General features: G+C 37.2%; 2 protein-coding genes across 2 annotated transcripts in view; both read right to left on the bottom strand.

Moving 5' to 3' along the window:
* Positions 1-5: 5 nt before the first annotated feature.
* On the bottom strand, positions 6-11,538 carry LOC118751754 (multidrug resistance protein homolog 49-like; the record flags this gene model as incomplete). The annotated part of the gene is made up of 9 exons (XM_036486570.1): positions 11,336-11,538; positions 5,132-5,307; positions 5,012-5,054; positions 2,573-2,766; positions 2,354-2,498; positions 2,176-2,276; positions 595-2,114; positions 358-527; positions 6-293 (listed from the first exon to the last, which is right to left on the bottom strand). Coding segments are annotated over exons 2-9 (2,574 nt in total), but the record flags the coding sequence as incomplete, so codon positions are not given.
* Positions 11,539-19,105: 7,567 nt separating this feature from the next.
* Positions 19,106-22,150, bottom strand: part of LOC118751753 — a 28,892-nt gene continuing 25,847 nt past the window's right edge. Inside the window, exons 4-5 of the mRNA XM_036486569.1 lie at positions 20,998-21,537; positions 19,106-20,444 (exon numbers count right to left, since the gene is read on the bottom strand). Coding sequence (XP_036342462.1) covers positions 19,228-20,444; positions 20,998-21,537 — 1,757 coding nt within the window. The 3' untranslated portion in view covers positions 19,106-19,227. The remainder of the gene's footprint in view (positions 20,445-20,997; positions 21,538-22,150) is intronic.

Genomic DNA, 22,150 nt, shown 5'->3' with positions numbered 1-22,150 from the left:
ATAATACCGATGCGTGAACCTGTTGCACCCTGTACGTTCGAGCAATCGCCAGCAAGGCGAGCACACAGTGCGCCCACTGAATTACGATCGTCATCAAAGTAGCCGACTTCCTGGCCGATTATCGCCTTGAAAGCATCTTGGCGCAGGCGAGATGTCATTTTCACGCCCGCAGTGCTGAACATGTAAGTTTGTAGAAGTGAGCCAATGCCAGCAATTATACCGATAACGATGAACAGAATAGCAAATAAAATCGATTGTTTGGTGATATAGTCATCATCCGGATCAGATAAGATCTAAAAGTGGAACATAGAAGATTTAAAAATTTGAATTTGTGTAGTCAATATCAGCTCGACTTACGCCAAAGAAGTCACCAAAGAGCACCGCCCATACGGGGAATGTAGCACCGTGCAGCATGGCCGCTATGCAGCCGACCAGAATGTAACGCCACTCAGGCGCATTCATTTTCATCAGCTGTGCAAAAGTGATATTGTGTTTCTCGGCTTTAATCGTCTTCCTTTTCGTCTTCTCTGTGGAAAGAATATTAAAATTAGTTGGTATTTCGTCGCTCGCACGAATCGTTATAGTGCCACTTACTTCGGCTTACCACACTATCGGCATCTGCTTCATCAAAGCTTGAGTCACCCTCGTCGTCGGAATCATCTGGCACAGCCAATTGTTGTTTACGCTGGCGCACAGCATTCGAGGTGTTCGCCAAGGCCTCTTCCTCTTCTTTGCGCTTGGAGATCATCACCAGCTTGCAGTAAAGTCCTTCCGCGCGCATTAGTTCCTCATGCGTACCCTGCTCGGCTACAACACCATCCTTCACGAACACTATCAAGTCGGCATTTGTCACTGTTGAGAGCCGATGTGAAACCACCAGCGTGGTGCGTCCTTGGCTCGCTACATCGAGTGCGTCTTGCACTCGGCGCTCAGATGTGGGATCTAAGGCCGAAGTCGCTTCATCCAAGAGCAGTATCTTCGGGTTACGTATGAGTGCACGTGCAATGGCTATGCGTTGCTTCTGGCCACCGGACATCTGTGCGCCACGTTCACCGACCATAGTGTCGTAACCGTTTGGCAGCTTCACTATGAAGTCGTGGCAATTAGCCATGCGCGCGGCCTGCTCGATTTCCTCTTGCGTTGCAGTGGGTTTACCGTGAAGTATATTTTCGCGTATGGTTGTGGCAAACAGCACTGGTTCCTGCCCGACAACACCAATCTGTGAGCGCAGCCAGCCAACATTGAGTTCGCGTAGATCGCGACCATCCAAACGCACACAGCCGGTGGGTGCATCGTAGAAGCGCTGCAATAGTTGGAGTGTTGTTGACTTGCCACAGCCAGAAGGACCAACCAACGCAACCGTTTGACCTGCTGGCACTTGCAATGAGAAGCCCTTGAGCACCTGTACATCAGGCCGCGCCGGATAATTGAAATGTAAGTTCTCAAAATTTATGTTCCCCACAACTTTTTCCAACTTGGCGCCGCTCTCATTCAACGGATCAATTTCCGATGCGCGATCAATGGTGGAAAAGACATTCTGTGCAGCGCCTTGTGCCGTTGCGAACGACTCTACATGCGGCAGCGAGAAACCCAAATTCTGTGCGCCCATTATTATGCTGAAGAGCACTATAACCAATGAGCCAGCAGTGTACAGCTTTTCGTCCTCATATCGATACTTCAATATCAGTTGTATGCCATACCAAATAGCTACTGCATAGGCAATATAAATAATGAACCACATAAGGCCGGCGCCAATACCGGAGTATAGTCCCTTCTTGCGTCCCATCACATCAGCAGGCACCAACAACTTGGCGAAACGTTCAGTCTCCTTGCGTTCACCACTAAATGCGAAGACGGTTCGTATGCCCGAGAAGACCTCCTCGGCGACCGCACCGGCATTTGAGTAAGCCTTCAGTTCCTTTTGTGTGAATGTGCTTTGGATTTTTGCAACATAGGCAGTAGAAATGATAATAAACGGACAACAGGTGAGTACCACCAATGTTAAAAGCCAACCATAGACAAAAGAGAAAATAATTCCTGTTACGAAGGTCATAATGAGGAAAACGAATATTGCGACTTTTTCGCCGATTCCCTCTTTCATTTTATCCAAGTCTCTATATTTAGGAAAAAAAAAATTATTGAAAATCTGCTGTGTGAGTGGTGTGTCAAACATACTCAGTCATCTTATTGGCGAACGTATTGCCGGAAGACGTGTCATACCAAGACATATCCTGACGTAAAATGGATTCCAAGAAAAGTTTTCGAATTTTTGCTATCTGCATTAAAAAAAAAATATATACGAATTTTATGCTATTCAAATTTCTTTTCACAGATTTATCAATGTTGTACAAACCTGTCTGAGTGCAACTTTATTGAGCATATCGACCGCTAGCGCCAAAAGTATCAACTCCACTACACACCCAACGAGCGTAGCTAATCCATAAGCCAACGCATCCTCCTTGATTGCTAGCATATTCTCCGCATGACTCGCATTCGTACTACATTAGCAAAACAAATAAATAATATTAGCGACATTTGTATTTATGTTAAAAACGATAGCCTTTCCACTTACAGCTTCCTACCGCCGCCGAAGGCACTCAAAATCGGCGCTGGTGTAGACGTGCCAATGCCAACGTTGCGATCTATGAGCAGCGTTGTTAGCTCGGCGTAGATGATTATATTGTATGGTGAACTAAGTGCAGCTAGAGATGCCACAACAGCACCAAAAACTACAAGCAAACGATCCCATAATGTCGCATAGCGAAACTGAAAAAAAATAAGTGTAAAGGAATACATATACATAGTATGTAAATAGATATAGGGAACTATCCGGTGAGCAGGAAAGAAAATAAGTTTCCTCCTGTACATGTTGTTTATCCTTTTTCTGCAGGGAAATCTATTAAAATGCTACATGAAAATGAAAATCTTCAGCCAGTGGCGGATCCAGCGGGGGGTTTTCGGGGTTAAACTACGTGTCAGTCAGTGGCGGACCCACGGTAGGTGTTCTAATACATAGACGCCATATTATACATGGGCGTAGCCAGGTAGGGGCAGGGGGGTGCTCGAGCCCCCCCCTTAACTTTCAAATTTTCCTTATATATATTTAAAATAGTACCCTGAAATGCCAGCTTATCGTTTATTATATCGATAAGTTTCGAAAATATCGATAGCAAATTCAATAAAAATATCGATAAAAATTTCGATAACAAAATCAATAAAAAATATCGATAACAAAACCGGCAAAATATCGATTATTATATCGATGAGTCCCGAGAATTCCGAAAATCTCTAAAATCCGGAAATAGTCCCCAGATTGAGTCTCTGTCTATATCCTTTTCTCTATAATTACCTTTATTTTAATCTTTCTTCCTCTATCTTCATCTCTACTTTTATCGGTATCCTCATACTCATATTTTTCTTTATATTTATATTTATCTTTGTTTTTACTTTTATGTCTTTCATATTCTTCATCTACATATTCCCCTTCACATTTGCTTTTTATAAATATTGCGCCATCTGTTATTCAAAAGCCGAAATACCTACACACACATACTTTTTGTCTCCTTCTCCTACTTCCAGCGCATGGACGTTTTTTAAAGTGATGAGGAAGTGATTTTGTATGGAAAATTATTTATGCCCATATATTTGAATCAAATAAACATACTTAAAAGATATCAACCAATACTTCCCATATACCAAATGAAAGGAAAAATCTTGAATTTTTGGTGCAATTCAGAAACAAAAAAATGTGCTAATTTTTTCAACAATTTTTTGCATTAAAATGCTCAATATTTGTTGAACTTATATAAAATTTGTACACGATAATATTTCTATTGCTCCAAAGAACCTATATCCCGAAAATGAAAGTTTAACCTGCAAATCGTAAGTTGCTAGAACCCCCAAGGCTCAAAATTGACCCCGAAATAAGCCAATAAGAATGTGTCGTTAGGTTTGGAATTATGTCTTTCAAACGCCACACGTTTTTTTCAAATCGCTTTATTAGTTCACGTGCAACAAGCGTTTTCGTAAAGCTCTAAAAATTGCAACTACAACATTTGAGCATAGCCTCCATATCGAAACGTAAGACATATTCTACGTCAAAATATGTACTACCGCTATGACAATAGGGGAAACTGCCTGGCTGACGAGTTCGTAAGAAAGGGTACCCAGGGGAGCGGGTGGGACCCCCAAAACCCCTACCTGGGTTCGCCCCTGGCTCAACCTATTAAATATATGTTTTTTTTTATCGGTGTAACAAATATAATCACAAAATCAGATAACCCAAATAGGTTGAAAAGGCTGTATTCATTCGTATTCGGAATGCAGTTGCAATCATAATCGATATATGAAACCCGATAGTTACTATGACGAAGAATGTGAAGCATATCGCACACCGTCTTCAAAAGAGTCACAACTCAAAATTTGGCATTTTTGAGATTATGCGCTAAAAATGCATAAAGAGCTTTTATTTACCTTTCAGCAAAAGCTGGAGCAAATTTTTGTTATAATTTGTTAAAAAAAACCCAAGGTAAAGTCGCCCTTGCCCATATGATTATCATATGCTAAGAAATAGTTTTTCGCATTTTCTGACAAACGTGTTATTTTGAGTTGTGACTCTTTTGAAGACGGTGTGCGATATCTTCAAGAAGGTCAGAATACGAGGAAATATTTATATACATACATAGATCCTACTTTTTTGTCCACCCGAAAGAATTTTAAATATTCTTTAAACATTTTTCAAGTTTGAAATGCAACCATTGACCCCAGCTGGCAGTGAAAATTGCAAGTTTCTGCAAATTTACGTTCGTGTAAAATGTTGCAAGCATCTCTCGATGAGAGAAAATCTTCAAATTCATAGGAATTTCGCTGCTGAATGAACCTTACTGTACTGGATAGGTGAAAGCACCTACTGTACCTCTTTTACGTTGACATCAATGACCAAATAAATTTAAAAAAAATTCCTTAACATTTTTATTTCGCTTCATAGTTTCTTTTTAGACAGAACACTCACCAGCTCTAAATATGGGTATCTTATTTGTGAATCGCTCGTGCCGCTGAAAATAAACCAATAATTACATATTAGGAATATGGAACTATGTATGTGGTCGTGTTTGTAAAAAATTTAGCTTACTTCTGTGTTTTAGCCTCAAAGTCTTTTGGTCCTGGTAGAGTATCCGATTTCTGGAAATTATCAGCTGGCTCTGGGCGGCCTTGCATTGCAACATTGTAGCTACCATTAACCATGGTTGGACAATTGCCTAGCCTCAGAGTATTCTAGTAACCGTAGTATTTGGTTTTTAAGTGAAACTGAAATCAAAAACAAAAACATTAACGAGGAACCAGTATTTTTTTAATTCTATTTTGAGCAATATGCGAGATAAGTAAACAATTAAATAATATTATTTTTTATTAAGAATTTTATTCTTGCGCAGCTTCGTCAAATTGGGAAGTGATAGGGAAGTGTTGCGAAGATTTTTAAGTATGATAAATGGGCTATCTATTAATGTTATATACATGTATGTATGAATATATATATGTATGTGTATACCCTGTTGGAAAATAGTTGACTGATGAAAATGTCATCAATGAAGTCGTTAATACCATTTTACTTGAATTGACTACCAAAAATACCTGCTTGGAAATGGTAGTCACTAAAAGCCAGCGTTCGCAAAAGAGTACGAGTCAAAGAGGAAGACATTAAGTAGAACAGAAAAGGGAGAAACCCAGTCTGCAATGCATAGTCAATGGGTGTCATCATGGTTCAGTTATGCATACTTGGCATTGCATGAGAGAGAGTCAAATAGGGAAGCGTGTAAGCGGTTACCCAGCGCACAGCATTACATTTGCAGAAGTCTGTTGGTTTTTGATTTCCTAAGTAAAAATGACATTCTATGCAGTGCAGTGCAAAGTATGCATAACTGAGCTATCATGCTGGACGCCATGTCTGAAGAGAAGAATTGGCAAAACTCACACTTGCTTGAAAAAGTCATTGATGACTTTTTGGAAATGCCAGCTGCTTTCGGCTTGTACGAAATCAGGCGTGGGTAGGGATGCTAACGATACATCGATGTATCGGCAAAAAAAAAAAAACATCCATGTTTTAACCGATGTTTTCAACGCTTAAATATCGTTGCATCGATGTTCTTAACATCGAAAGTTTGGGAATTAATTTTTGACATTAGATATAAAATTACAGATGAACAATTAAATTCGACATCGATTTTTTGTAATCTGATATATCGACATCGAAAATATCAATGGTTTTTCTGCCAATATGGCAACCCTAGGCGTAGGTTTCCAACTGGGTATGCTTATTCTTAATAGTATCCTAACATACATATGTATGTATGTCGGTATGTATGTACATTTGTATGTCTATCTCTCTGTATATGTGTAAGCTTGCTTTTGACACGTAGTAGCTTGCTCAGTGCTTGCTCAGACACGTAGTATATCAATTGTAAACTTGTGAAGTGTAAATAATTTCTTAATTGCTTGAACTCGGTGATAACGAATTTCGAAGTAATGCACTCGCATCCCGGTGTAGGTATACATTTGTACATTTATACTTACCTACATATATACATACAAAGTAATATAAGAACAATAAAAAATAGATCATTTATACACATTTAGTGACATTTATCTGTCAAACAACAATTGTACTGCATTATTATTTGCGCAGATCTATTCATAAACACGCTATTTGATTTGAAAAACAAATATGTAGATGCGCTTTAAAACCATTTGGTATTTATTTATGCACTTTGAAAATGCTACATGTAAAGTCTGGGTTGTGTTCTGCTGTATGAACAGCAAACACCACCCGCCAATAAAATGCACTAAATGTTTATGGTCAATTACTGGGCATATAAACTTACATAGTTAATACTAAAGATAGCTCTAGGTGTTCCTTCATGTTTATATAACTTCGATAAGAATTTCATAAAAACATACAGAACCAAATGGGGATTTGGTGCGCGGCTTAAGCGAGTTTTTGCTTACTCATGCATGTACCTACCAACATATTCACATATGAAGATTCTTATATACAATTCATCGTATTTACTGTTGGACCATTTATAAACTACTATATACATAAGTAATTAGTTGGGTTCCTCCAAAAAAAGGATGTGCCAAAAATTACCCTGGAAAACACACATGGCTGTAAGAACATTGATGATATATCTAGGTTCATAGGAGGAAAAATTTGGGGTTGCTCTCCAAAAGTACTAAGATTAGTCTATACGGCGATAGTGCGATCTATGATAACTTTTAGAGCAATCTTCATAAAGGCACTCACTAAGATACAAAAGCGATAAGAGCTTGTCCAAAACTATTATTGAAAGTTCTTCAAGAATCTAAATCATAACCCATTTCATATTCATAGCCAGGCGCAGACGAAAGGAAAAAATGGGGTTATGAGCCGAAGGATGATCGAAGCAGAGCATTAGGTTGGTATATCCGAAACATATAAGATAAACCAACATACAGATATTTCTACAGAGCTCGTTCATTGACTGAGGAAGTACCGGAATTGAGGTACATATTTGGGTCCGGGGCACAGTGCAGCTTTAGTGGGCAAAAATCGAAAATACAATACAATACAATATGAACATATTTGGTATTTGTGTGAAGGTAATTTATGCACTAAAAATAATTTAGCCGAAATTTTCCTTTAAAATAAATTATATACCGCCAGAAAAGACAACCCAAAGAAATGTTTTTTTTTTATTGAAAAAAAAAACCGAAAAATATGACCTGCCCAACCGGGGATGAAGTATCTTTTGCTGGTATTACCGACTTCCAGTTTCGACCGGAGGTGGGTTAAACTTTTGTTTTACTACAGATTCTGATTCTGAGGAAAAAACTTTTTGGTTTTTGTTTAAAACTTTTTTGTGGGAAGTGGCCGTTTAACCCTTTAAATGACCTTCGAACTTAAACTTGTCCTGGACTTCTGAAATGAGTGAAAATGTTTTTTTAAAAAACAAAAAAATATGAATTACTAAGAGGAGGATGCTCTATATGTTGGTCTTATTGCCGACTCCCGGTTTCGACCGCAAGAAGATTTAAATGACCGGAAGTTCATTTTTTAAATGAGATATACATGCTTTTACCACAGTTTTGCGTTCTGCGGATAAAATACATAGAGCTGATTTGGTAGGTCATAAAAAATATTTCCCTACATTTTAGACGGGGGTTGAGGGGTGGTGTAGGACACTCTGTATAGTAGAGAACTAGGTTAGGTTGAAGTGGCTTCCAGGTTCAGACGACGCCAGTACACTTAGGCCCAATCAGGCCCATTGTGAATCCATATGGCCAATGGCCAATGACATATCGCCTCTATTGAGAGTGAGACTTTCTCTCGATCTCCATATATTCCATTTTGACCATGTAAGCTTCCTTGAATTACAGTTTTCAGTGCGCTCCCATCTGGTGGGGCTGCTTTTTCAAGCAAGTGTTCTCTTAATAAGAGCTTGCAGGAAGCGAGTCGCATACCCATCCTCTTCCAGGATGGAAAAAGTAGAGAGGAAGTACCCCCCTTGCAAGCTCGTCTGCCTTCTCATTTCCTGGTATGTCACTGTGCTCCTGTACCCATACCAACTGCTCTGCCATCACGCTAAGTGATTTGTGGCAGTTGACAACTGTTTCCGAATTAATGGTGACAGCGTAAAGTGCCATAAGGGCCGCCTGACTATCTGAGTATATATATCTATTATTACTGGCGATAACAGCTACATTTAGGCTGTCAATGGCTTCTTGTATGGCTGCCAGTTTGGCTTGAAAGACGCCACAGTGGCTCCTACCCTGTTTTCTAGTTTGGAGCCGTCCGTATAGAATCTTATGGCATTTTCAGATCCTGGAACTCCTTCGATCCATGATTCTCTGCTAGGCTATAACCTTTAGTGAACGTGAGCATTGGTACACAATAGTCCGTTGTGCTCGGTAAATGGTTGTCGGTTGATAAGAGCCGCTTTCCAGCTTCTAAGATCCTGTAGTCTTAGGGCAACTATCACAGCGTATTGCCTTCCCATAATATCTATGGGTATGATGTTTAGAATCGTATTCACACAAAATTCTGAGATAGGGATGCTTTCTTGAATCAAGTTCGGAAGTAGGGAGTTATTGAAAAGTTTTCTGGGATAAGGCGCTTTCAATCTGGCTAGGTCGATCTTCCACTCAGGTATCGATATATTTTTCTTCAGAAAATGATTTTAATGAAAATTAGAAAATGTTCTATCTCTCAACTTGGCAGCTAATATTTTTAATTCAATAAAACTATGTATTCATAATTGCCGCATCAATGTTACCGACACTGACACACAAATAGACAAATGTCGAAAAATTTGTTGAAACTTTACTTCTACAATAAATACCGGTGATTTTAAAAATTAGATCGTTTTTGTACCGGTAAACAATTTCCAAAAATTCGGATTTTTATTAACAGTTCCCAATTTTGAGAAAAGCGGAGGCGTTAGCGCCCATATTTATACTTTCAACTTTTTTGTAATGGTTACCAATTTTGAAAAATCCAAAAATTTAGTGCCGGCTACCAAAGGATACAAAATAACTAAGTCTGGTGCGGAGATGCACAGTGGTTCGGATAGCAGATCTAGCTGGACGTAAGTCAAAATTTTTTTGTTTTTAAAATACTTAATGGTACTTGGAATACATTCCTGACAATACATTCAAATAGAAATTGCATTTATTAAAGCATTAACATATGAAAACAAACAAAAAAGGTAAGTCAACGCCGCCAAATTTGAGAATTCTATTTTAAAGGCTGAAATTTAACTTAAAAGATTGCTAATTTCACTCACAGATATTTGTATAATTACAAATTGACTTTATAAACAAAAAATTACACTTATTCCGCTATAGATTCAGAGGTCATAACGCAATTTATGTCCACACTGGTATAAGCAAATTTATTCTGAAAAATCATCATTTTGATTAATTTGTGTGTTAAAACAGAAAAATACTGGGAGTTATAAAAACTTTGGTTATTTAAGAGTTAAAAAAAATAGTAACTCGCGAATTTTCTGCTTTCTGAAATTAAAAAATTATACAACAGGCATGCAAATCTTTAAGCGCTGTTATAAATTTTTTTCTGAAATTTATTTGTGTTTCCTGCTGTGATCTTAAATTTTAGTCATGGTAAAGAAAATCTTAAAAAGTGAGTTGTTTAACATTTGGAGAAGTGTTGCTGAAACTTCTAAAAGACAACAAGGTCCGTGATTATGTGATTAGTAAATTGAAAGAAATATCTGATGAAAATGCTCGTTCCGAAGTAAATAAAGTAAATTAAGTAAATGACTTTAGATTCGTAATCAGCAACCCAGAAAACCCCCAGATACCCAGTTACATAGAAATCTACCGATTTTTTTTTAATTTTCGTCCGCCATATTGGATCCTCCATTTTGAATTTTTGGTAAATGACTTTAGATATGTTATCAGCGACCCAGAAAACCCCCAGATACCCAGTTTCATAGAAATCTACCGATTTTTTTAATTTTCGTCCGCCATATTGGATCCGCCATTTTGAATTTTTGAAAAGTGACTTCAGATTCGTAATCAGCGACCCAAAAATCCCCTAGGTAAGAAGTGGTGTAAAGATCCATCAACGAGAATTTGTTTAAATAGTTTCGTCCAGCTAGATTTGCGATCCGAACCACTGTGAGATGTGGGGATCTCCGAAATAGCAGCTATAACTTCTACCCCGTAGACTTTATTGCTATTCCCATTTTTCCTAACAAACAAATCGTGGTATAAAGTTCAATAACTCAATTATTAAAAGAAGTATAAAAAACATATTTTAATGGCCTTAATCTGATTGGAATTCTTTTGATTTGTTGACTAAGTTTATTCATATCTTATTGAATTATTTTATCAAATAAAAAAAATGAATTAAATTACAAAACCACTTCTAGGGAAGTTCGATTTTTTTACATATGAACAGTAAGTGTTTCCAAAACTCCGCCACATAATATTTCAATTACACAATTTCAATTCAATTTCACAATACTTCAGACTACATTATTTCGCAATTGTTTGAAGAATTTGCCGTACTCAGATGTGTCTTATCAACAAATTATTTTGCACATGCGTACAATTTACCACTCCTACTTCTAGACTCACTCCTCTAAATTACTTTTGTTAATAGTTAATTGATGTGTACTTAAATTATAAGTACTCTACTTATTACACAAAACTTTTCACTTACATATGTACATACATATATAGAAAAGCAATCGATATAAAATTTAGAAAAGTTATAGCTAGTAAATTATTATTTTTTAATTTTAGAACGTTATCAAAACTTTATCACATCAAGTACCTACGAGTATTTCAATTTCCGCGCAACTTCTATATTTATTATTTTATTTGCACCAACGCGTGTGTGTCCATTACAACGTCCCGAAGTCAACTGAAGGCTCCATACAATTGGGGCTGAATAAAATATTGGCAAGCCTTGCAGCTAATTTTAACGAATATACTCGGGGAAAAAGACGCAGCACCAGTAGCACAGATAGCAATAAGATCATATAGCCATGCTCGTATTTTCTTTACTTACTAATTTAATAAATTTGCTCTTGTTAACATTTTCGCGTTTCATCCAAATGTATGCATTACGGCCATAAACAAACTTATCACCACCATATCTACTATATGCTATACACATGTATGTATGTACATACATATGTGTCTAATACATATTTAATAATAATCCATATACACTTAGGTCTTTTTTTATGCGGTACATGCGTTCCTCAGAAAGCCACCTAAAAAAAAATCCGCACTTTCATACAAAAACAGGGTATGCGTTCCAGCATTTTCAAAATCCGCATAAATTCAGATACTCCATATAAAAGAAATTGAGAGGCCAAATCGACATTTCATTCTGATGAAAAGCTGCTAGTTTCTGCTGGAAAAATTTTTGCCAGCAGCCATTTGCCAGCAAGAAAAACAGCTGATCAAAGTCAACTGTTTTCTATTTATGAAAATATTTAAATTTATTTCAGGTTTAGATTTAGATTTAGATTTATTATTATAATTTTTAAGTTTGAAATAACTTATTAGAACTGCAAATGTATCGGTAGAAAGCAAATACTCATTTACTCATGTTGCTTTAGAAGTACTTCTAATTTATATTCTTTTCATATTTTCTGTTTTATGCTTTTGTACGTAAAGAAAATTTCGATCAGCTGTACTAAAAACTTGCAAGTTTTTGCTAGTTTTGCGTTCGTGAACTTTTGCTAACATTTCTCTCTTTGAGAGAGAACTGATAAAAATTCATTAGAATTTTCCGCTGAGAGATGTTTGCTGGAAGAATACGCGAATACACCTAATATTAAGCAAAAAAAAAAAACTATTTCTTCCCTTCAACACTTACATATATTCCATGTAAACCTGAACATTAATGAAATGAATAGAATTTTATCTGCATTTTAACCAAAAACAAAGAAAAAATACCACAATGAAAACATTAGTCATATAAGAAAAAATGGTTTGAAAACCGCATTAATTCAAATCCGCGTAAAAAACGCATAAAAGGAGACTTAAGTGTACTTGTAACCGTGTAAAGGAAATGAACTCCAATAGAAGATAGATATCAAATGGGGGACTGAGCGTTTTCAGGTGTTGACAACGACCAACATATCGTCGTTTAAAGTACAAAAACCGCGTATCAAGATAACGCAAAACCGCGTATGTGAATTATTTTCTAGATAGTAAAAACACTCATTGTTCAAAATGGCTGTATTTCAGGACTAATGGATAAGGATTGAGCGAAGAGCTTGTGTGAGCAAATCCAATTTTTGGCAGAAAATGGCAGTTACCTTCTACAGCTTCTGCTAAAAAAGCTTTGTTAAGACACAAATGTCGAGTGGGGACCGGAAATTTCCACTGTTAAACCATACCTGTCTTGCCGAATTTCTTACCATCGCTGTCTTAACATCAGCTGTCATTTCGTTTTTTGACAACTCAGTTTTCATTTTACCGCGCCATCGACATTGGGTACAGATCGATCCAAGTCGAATTTATACAAGGTGGTGTTATTGGCGAATTTAGGTTTTCGCCGCAGTACTTATTAATGTCAAAATAGTGTGTTTGTTGCTATATGAATTCGCCTTGTTTACAACAAATACATCATTTTGACTTAATTAGTACCTCGGCGAAAATCTAAATTCGCCATCAACACCACCTTGTATAAATTCGCCTTGGATCTGTCTGATTGGCTTGATGCCACTTCGCCAAGTGCGTCTCTTCTTTGTGAAGTCACATCAGTAGCCCACACTAAATATAAACGGATCAAGCTGCAATGGGTTGTCCACTAGGGTGGTTCTTAAATACAAGCGGGGGGAAAAAAGTTTAAAATGTTAGGCTCTCACCCCCTAGGATTTTTCTAAATCGAAACAAAGATTACCAGTATTCTTTTGTTAAAAAAATTATATTTAGAGCTACTTCAAAACCGATGAAGTTTTCCATGCATTTGGTATGGGAAAAAACACTTCACAATACTTTTTGATCGGAAAACTCTGTTTTAACTATTATTTAACTATGTATTAACTATTTTTATAGGTCCCCTAAAAACCGCAAAAATTTACACTGAAGATGACAAAACGCCGAAACAGGTTTGTCTCCAAAATTTGACAAGGTATGATGGAGATTCGATCCAAAATAAATCATCTTACCACTCAGTCGGCTAAATCAACCAACACCAGCGAATAAATTTTATTTCTTATTTTGCCGGCGAATAAACTCATAAATATTTTATTTTTTTATTGCGTCGTTGAATCAAATCACAATTCAAATATATTTCTTAATTAAAGGCGAAATTAAAATCAAAAAGTATTTTGAATCACGCAATCCTGATCACGCTATTTGGATAGCGCCACCAAAATATATTTAACAAAGTGTGATTGAATTTGACATTGCTCTCAGAAAAACCATCCTATAACGAATCGAAAAAAAATTTGAATCGTTTGTTTATATTTTTTTACACTATAGTGCCTTAAAAGAGAGCCGCAGTGAGTTGTCAATCACACCTTGAGCGCCACAGCAAATTTTGAGATTAATGAGAAGAGTTTGTACTTGTACACAAGGTGTATTAAACAAGGTGTGATCAAAATGTATTCAACAAAGTGTGATTGATTTTGACATTGCTCTCATAAGAAACAGGCTATAATGTCAAACTGAAATGAATTCTTAACCCATTCGAATTTTTTCTTTCAAATTTTAATTTGTTCAAAAAAAAGTTACACACAAATTTTTCAAGCAACAAATTTTCTTAATAAACGTGAAATTGTTAAGAGATAAACCGCCGAGAAGAGCAAGTAAGTACAATTAAGTTTGGTAATAAGTAAATACGTTCGACTTTGCTTAAATATTTTATGTAAGGAAACCAAGATGAAACGGAGCAAAACGTTTGAACGGTGCGCTGTATGCAATACAAGTCAGGACACGAAAATAGTGCGATATTTTAAACCACCTAGTTGCGAATTTAGACGGCAGCGATGGGAAGAAAGCTGTGGTGTTGTACTACGTGATTCATCTCGCGTTTGTGAAAACCACTTCAAGGAAAGTGATGTCCAAATCAAACACTTTCCAACGAGCTCGTTTATACCCATGCGCAGTCCCAATGCCATACGGAAAAACTGATACAAGTGAGGATTTAGTACGCGATCAGGATACATTCTTTGTTGATGCCCAAACTCAAACAGACGACTCTTTAGAATGCACGTTGCGAACAGAAATATTTCGGCTTACCGAAATAATTAAACCATGCAAGCAAGTATGGTAGAGCTTAAATTAAAACCGCTCGAAGCAAGGTCTTTAATGGAAAACTATTTCGCATGAAAAAAAATTTAATTTCAAAATTGTTTGAGTTAAGCTCACATATAAAAGTGGTAAAAAATGTAAAATCATACTTTTATAAGTGTCGAATAATGCTTAGGATAAAAAATTTAAATATAAAAATAAACGCACAAAAGTATAAAACTAGGGCAATTAAAAACAAGAAAATTGCTAAAACGATTTTATAAACAATTTGTTTTATTTTATTGACAAAATATATGTGATGTAAGTAATGTAAGTAAAATAAAACTATAATCGAAATAAAAGCCTAGGGCATCAGTGCTGATATGATAAATGCATCACTAAGGGTTAATTCGTTTGTTTATACTTTTTGACATTATAGTACCTTAAAAGAGAGCCGCACGGAGTTGTCAATCACACCTTGTTTAATACACCTTGGGTGTGATTGACAATTCAGTGCAGCTCTCTTTTAAGGTACTATAATGTCAAAAAGTATAAACAAACTAATTAACCCTTAGTGATGCATGTATCTTATCAGCACTGATGCCCTAGGCCTTTATTTCGATTATAGTTTTGTTTTACTTACATTACCTGGAATATATATATTTCGTCAATAAAAGTTTTAGCAATTTTCTTGTTTTTAATTGCCCAAGTTTTATGCTTTTGCGCGTTTATTTTTGTACTTAAATTTTTTATCCTAAACATTATTCGACACTTATAAAAGTAGGATTTTACATTTGTTTCCAATTTTATATGTGAGCTTAACTCTAACAATTTTGAAATTAAATTTTTTTCATGCGAAATAGTTTTACATTAAAGACTTTGCTTCGAGCAGCTTTAAATTAAGCTCTTCCATACTTGCTTGCATGGTTTTAATTATTTCGGTAAGAGGAAATACTTCTGTTCTCAACGCGCATTCTAAAGAGTCGCCTGTTTGAGTTTGGACGTCAACAAAGAATGTATCCGGATCGCGTACTAAATCCTCACTTGTATCAGTTATTTCGTATGGCATTGGGACTGCGCATGGGTATCAACGAGCTCGTTGGAAAGTGTTTGATTTAGACATCACTTTCCTTGAAGTGGTTTTCACAAACGCGAGAGGAATCACGCAGTACAACACCACAGCTTTCTTCCCATCGCTGCCGTCTTAATTCGCAACTAGGTGGTTTAAAACATCGCACTGTTTTCGTGTCCTGACTTGTATTGCATACAGCGCACCGTTCAAACGTTTTGCTCCGTTTCATCTTGGTTTCCTTACATAAAATATTTAAGCAAAGTCGAACGTATTTACTTATTACCAAACTTAAATGTACTTACTTGCTCTTCTCGGCGGTTTATCTCTTAACAATTTCACGTTTATTAAGAAAATTTGTTGCTTGAAAAATTTGTGTGTAACTTTTTTTTGAACAAATTAAAATTTGAAAGAAAAAATTCGAATGGGTTAAGAATTCATTTCAGTTTGACATTATAGCCTGTTTCTTAAGAGAGCAATGTCAAAATCAATCACACTTTGTTGAATACATTTTGCTTGTACATACATACTCGTTTGAATATACATATCGCCATAGTTGCCAACTTAGTGCTTTAAGCACTAGATTTAGTGCTTTTTGAAAATTAAAACGCCAAAAAAATGGTTTAGTGCCTGGTGCACTTTTTAGTGCTTTTTTCTGAACTAAAATTTCTGAATTTACAAGAATCTACAAATTTAAATGCACTAAAATGCACACCATGATTGATAAAAAGATGAAGTTGCAAACCCACGTTCTTGCGTTCTTGTTAAATTATATTTGCGTTGAAAATGCTAGCACGCAGATAAGTTAAGTATTTATTTTTTATTTTCTTGATTGATTACGCAGTTCGAAAAATTTTAATTTTTTTTGCCATCTGAGTGCATCGGTTTTTGTAGATTCTTCGGTGCTGAATACAAATTTAGCTGCAGAATTTCTATACCACGTCAGAATTTTGAGATATCCTAGCCTCTAAGTGTAAAAACATGGTTTTCGCAATATTTGAGGTTATATTATAAAACAAAAATTTTTTTCGCTCATTTCTACTTTGGGTATCATTAAGTATTACTCTTCCCCTTTAAAATTCAATTCCGTTTGTTGCGATTCGATTGTTCCTTCTCCAGATGTACCAGTTTTAATGTGCAGTACTTCGGTATTACTTCGCAAGCATGAATGTGTATTTATTTATACATGTAAATATTGTTTATTTTTTTACTTTTGTTTACCGCAAACTGTTATGAAAAAGAGTATCCTTTGATTAAAAAAAAAATTTAGTGCTTTTAGTGCGGTAAAACGCTCTTTTTTCCAAGATTTGGTGCTTTTTGTAACTGAAAAGTTGGCAACACTGCATATCGCACACCGTCTTCAAAAGAGTCAGAACTTGAAATTCGCCATTTTTGAGATGATGCGCAAAAAATGTACACAGAGCTTTTATTTACCATTCAGCAAAAGCTGGAACAAATATTTGTTATAATTTGTTTAAAAAAAAACTAAGGTAAAGTCGCCCTTGCTCATATGATTATCATTTGCTAAGAAATAGTTTGTCGCATTTTCTGACAAACGTATTATTTTGAGTTGTGACTATACAAAACTGTCTACTCAAAATATTTCTAAAAAATCGAAAAAAAATCGAAATTTTTACGAAAGTTTGTTGATTTTTTTAATGTTCCACAAAGATTGAAACTTGGATTTATATGGTTTTTGTTACAGACTCTACACTAATTTTCTAAACAAAGAACTAAAATATTAAGATAAGTAATCAAATCTTGTCAGTATGTGAGTGTCGTAAAGTTATGATAAGCACTATATTCCGAAGGGTTTCATGGTCAACATTTTTGTGTGGAAACTTTTGAATTTTTTTCGGGGAACTCAGCAAAACTTGTGTTATATTAGGGTTGTTCAGGTTCTTGTGTATATGATCTTGCATTTGCATTAAACTAAATGCAAACGGTTGCCAAGGTAGTAAGCATAAAATTTGCAAATGCAATTCCACATGCAAACCCAAAACCTTTCCTCAATATCCTGAACAGCCCTATTGAGATTTCCGTTTTAGCACGGTTGGTTATATCGACGTTTAGATGTAATAACTGAACTCTAGCGCCAGCTGGTGGCAATTTGGTGCAAATGTATTTCTCTTAAAATTATAAATGATTTGTGTATACCCCGTGTCAAAAGAATAAACACACCACATATTTGCAAATTTTAACAATTTATTTTTTTCAAATCATATTAGAATTGAAATATGCAAACAATGCATACCCAAAATCTTTCTAAGAAATCTAACTGGAAATCTTGAAAGTTTTACGAAACTTTATTGACTTTTCCAGGTGAAACTTCCTAAGCAGCGGAAATGGTTGGGCCGGAAATGGTTAGGATGGAAACAAGTGCTTCTTAAATGTATGCACAACTAAAGGTGAGCCCATATGTAGATGAAGAAAAGGATAAAAGCTAGGACTAAAATAAAAACAAAGACAAATATGCGTGATGGCACAACGCCGAAACCGGTTTGTCTCCAAACCAAATTTGACACGGGATGACGAAAAATCGTTCCGAAATACGTCATACTCCTATCCTGTCGGAAATACCAACAACGAAAATGAGAATAAGTTTAAACCATTTACTTGCACTGCTAACCACTACACCGCACCTGAACTTGCTACACCTAAATTCACCACACCTTAAGTCACCACACCTGAACTCACTCAAACCAATTACACCTTAACGCACCACATCTAAATTCAACACACCTATATTCACCAAGCCTTATCTTACCACACCTCAACTCTCCGCACCCAAACTCACCACACCTCACCTAAACTCACCACACCTAATTTCACTACCTGAAATCACCTGACAAGACATCACATAATACAATATGACATAACATCACATACAATTATATCACATCCATTACCTGAAATCGCATCACATATGTATATTAACAGAATAATTTTTATTTTCAGAGAAAAGTTTTGTTAAACACTTTTTTGTGTTATGTTAGCGGAACCCATTTTAAGACTCTTCGGGCAATAGACTCAAGTGTTTTGACACTTTAAATTCAAATTAGAATAAGAATCGCTGGTAATTGGATGTGCCGCATAATGTTATTCGAATTTTGTTAAGTTGTGAAGTTATTGTATGGGTGAAAAATTGGAGACCATTTGCTAAAACTTAACTATAGTTTAGTCCTTTATATGTATTTGCATAATTTATTGATTTTATAGATACATATGAATGTAGATTTGTTAGTAAATCTTTACATTAATGAATAAATAACTGAGTAAGTAATACCAAAAATATGAACACAGCGCAAATAATTAAATTTAGTAGAAAATTTCGTCATTGCAAGTATGTCGCTTCTAAGGCCTACTCTATTTGAAAGAGCTCATCTTCAACAGATATTTATTCAGTAGCAGATCTTTACCGCTTCATCTCGATAGAAGTCATTACGGCGCACGAGTACTTCATAGTTTGGGATACGCCTTTCATACCCGCCAAATGCAATGTATAGCGCTCGATGAGACGGCTGAATTTTGCCGGGAGTTAGACTGCCACAGTAATGAGCTCTACCTACATACAATGGTTCACCATCGGCAGTGCGTCCCGCCTCTATAGCACCCGGCGGTATTATACCATCCGATGCTGGCACCCAATCATAACCTTCACCAATAAGAATCTCAAAATCGGATTTGGGTATCTCTTGACCCGCGTATGAGACATAAGCGCAAGCACGACTCGGTATCGCTTTTCCCGGCAAAAAATCGCCGTTGTGGAAACAACGACAAACCAAAATTGGCGAGAGATCCGTATCGTGTCCGGCATGTACTGCATTTGGTGGTGTATAGTTGGCGCTTGAAACCACCCAAGTATCGGATTGTTGTGGACGTGGGGGTGGCATAGGTGAATGCATTGGGGGGATCGTTGGGTAGACAGATACACCGAGGGACTGGTATGATGGAGGTGGATCGAAATGCGTTGGCGCTGGTGGTGCATATGGATTGTATGGATCGTTCGGAGGTGGCGGTCCCATGGGTGCAGGCAAGGGTATTGGCATTGGAGTACCAAATGGCGGCTTAACGTCTAGCGGTGGTGGGTAAGGCTTCATATCCTCAGTTGGTGGTGTTGGAAAAGTAGGCTTCTTTTCTTCTAGTGGCGGTGGTGGTGTCTCATCGATTGCCCAACCCTCGGTGTGTTTGTCTTCTACCAGTATCTCGTAAGACTCCAAGCGACGTTCTGCATTTTTGAACGGTATAAATAAGGCGCGATGAACCGAGGATATTTTACCGACACTCAGGCTACCTTCATAGTGACCGCGTCCAATATAAACAGGCTGACCCAGCGCCGTTTTGCCACAGAGTACAGCATTCTCGGGTACGACATGATCGTAGCATTGACGCCAGCTGAGATTTGTGCCACAAAGCACCTCGAAATGATCCTTTGGAAACGCTTCACCACGCCATGATACAAAAGCAATATGTTTCTTTGGTACGATCTTGGCTACGAGCGTGTCGCCATTGTGGAATGTGCGACCAACGTAAATGGTGTCACCGTCAAAATCATTGCCGCCAAGTAGGGCATTTGGTGGAAGTGAAGCGTACGCGGACGAATGCACCCATTTATAGCCTACAGTACGACATAAAAAAATAGACAAATTATAGATAAAAATCTAAGAAGAAATGTAAATTTGATAAAAGGATGCATACGTCCGCGTCGCGCTGAGCTTTGTTTCCAGACATCAGTGAAGTATTTATAAACTGCTGCTTTTAGTATTTTTAGTTAATATATATTCTTTTATTATTTACTCTTGTTCAAATACAAAATAGATCTCTGTAAATTTTCAATAGTAGTCCTTTTTTTTATTGACGGCAAAGAACTTCGTAAGCGTCAACGCGGATTTCGCGACCACCATACGGAATAAAGAGGCAGCGCTGTAATTGCGAAATTAGACCAGGCGTCAAACTGCCATGGTGATGGCCACGTCCGACATACAGCCGCTGACCATTGCGTCCGATGCCGCTGAATACAGCATTAGGCGGGATAGCGTGATTGTACACATGTACCCAGCCGTAGCCATGGCCGCAGAGGACGTCGAACGAGATTTTATTGATCTCATAGCCGCCAACGCAGACGTATGCAGAACCTTTGTTAGGAACAAACTTAGCAGGCAGCAGCTCACCTTCATGCATGGCGCGTGCCACATAAATGGGAGCGCGATCTGTATCGTAGCCAGCCACCACAGCACTGGGCGGAGCATAGTTGGGCGTTGAAGGTACCCACTGATCGGTGGCCTGTTTGATGAGTACTTCATATGTGGCGATTCGCACCTCCTGCCCACCGAACGGTATGTATAAGCAGCCATGCGATGGATGTATTTTACCCACGGTCAAACTGTTGGCATGGTGACCACGTCCAACGTACAATGGCTCTCCAGTGCGTGTAGTGCCGGTGCGTACAGCGTTGGGCGGCACAGAGCCACCGTAGCAGGGTACCCAAGCATAACCTTGACCTACCAGTATCTCATAGTGTGATTTCGTGATTTCACGGCCACCCCAGCAGACATAGCCTGCACCCTTGCTGGGGACTACTTTGGCTGGGAGATTGTCGCCTTCGTGAAACGAACGACCCACGTAGATGGGACTGCCGTCCGAGTCGTGACCGCCAATAACTGCGAATGGTGGCACCGGCTGATATGGTGATGAATGGACCCAGGTGTTTTCTGCAACGATAAGAAATTGGTGAAGTGAGAAAAGATTACAAATTATTTGCTCTTAAAAATAAAATGTGAGTATGAACTTATTAAAAAGTTGTTTATATGAGCATGGGTATGAGAATACTTTAAATAATATATATGTACATTAGTCCGTACTACCATACAAAAAAAAAACAAAAAATGTTCGCGGTGCATTTCTGAGTCTAAGGTATTTTTGCAAGACAACTTCAAAATTGAGGTTGTTCACACTTGCCTGGTTATCAGGTTATCTGATTAAAAATTATTATTCTGTAGTGCATTTTATTGTTGTAAACGGAATAAAAAATATAACCACATAACCCCATAACCTGATAACCAGTTAAGCGTGAACAAACGCATTGTTTTTTTCGGCCGAACCTGGGGACAAATACAAACAGCAACACAAAGTTTTATTTTTTAAATCAAAATACTTAGAAGAAGTTTAATAATTTTTTGTGAGCATTGTTTCACGGACATTAGGGTGGTATATTAAGCTGCTGAAGACTGAGATCTGATGGGTAGGTACTAGAACGGGGTACTTCAGGTCAATGAACTTTGGAACAAAAAATCTTCCTCCGTGAGACAAAACCAACGATATATT

This window comes from Rhagoletis pomonella, unplaced genomic scaffold, assembly GCF_013731165.1.
Source record: "Rhagoletis pomonella isolate Grant_MI unplaced genomic scaffold, Rhpom_1.0 Rhpom_scaffold_00963, whole genome shotgun sequence".
Classification (NCBI taxonomy): domain Eukaryota; kingdom Metazoa; phylum Arthropoda; class Insecta; order Diptera; family Tephritidae; genus Rhagoletis; species Rhagoletis pomonella.
Note: the sequence above shows the minus strand (reverse complement) of the source record. Positions and strands in the feature narration are given on the sequence as shown.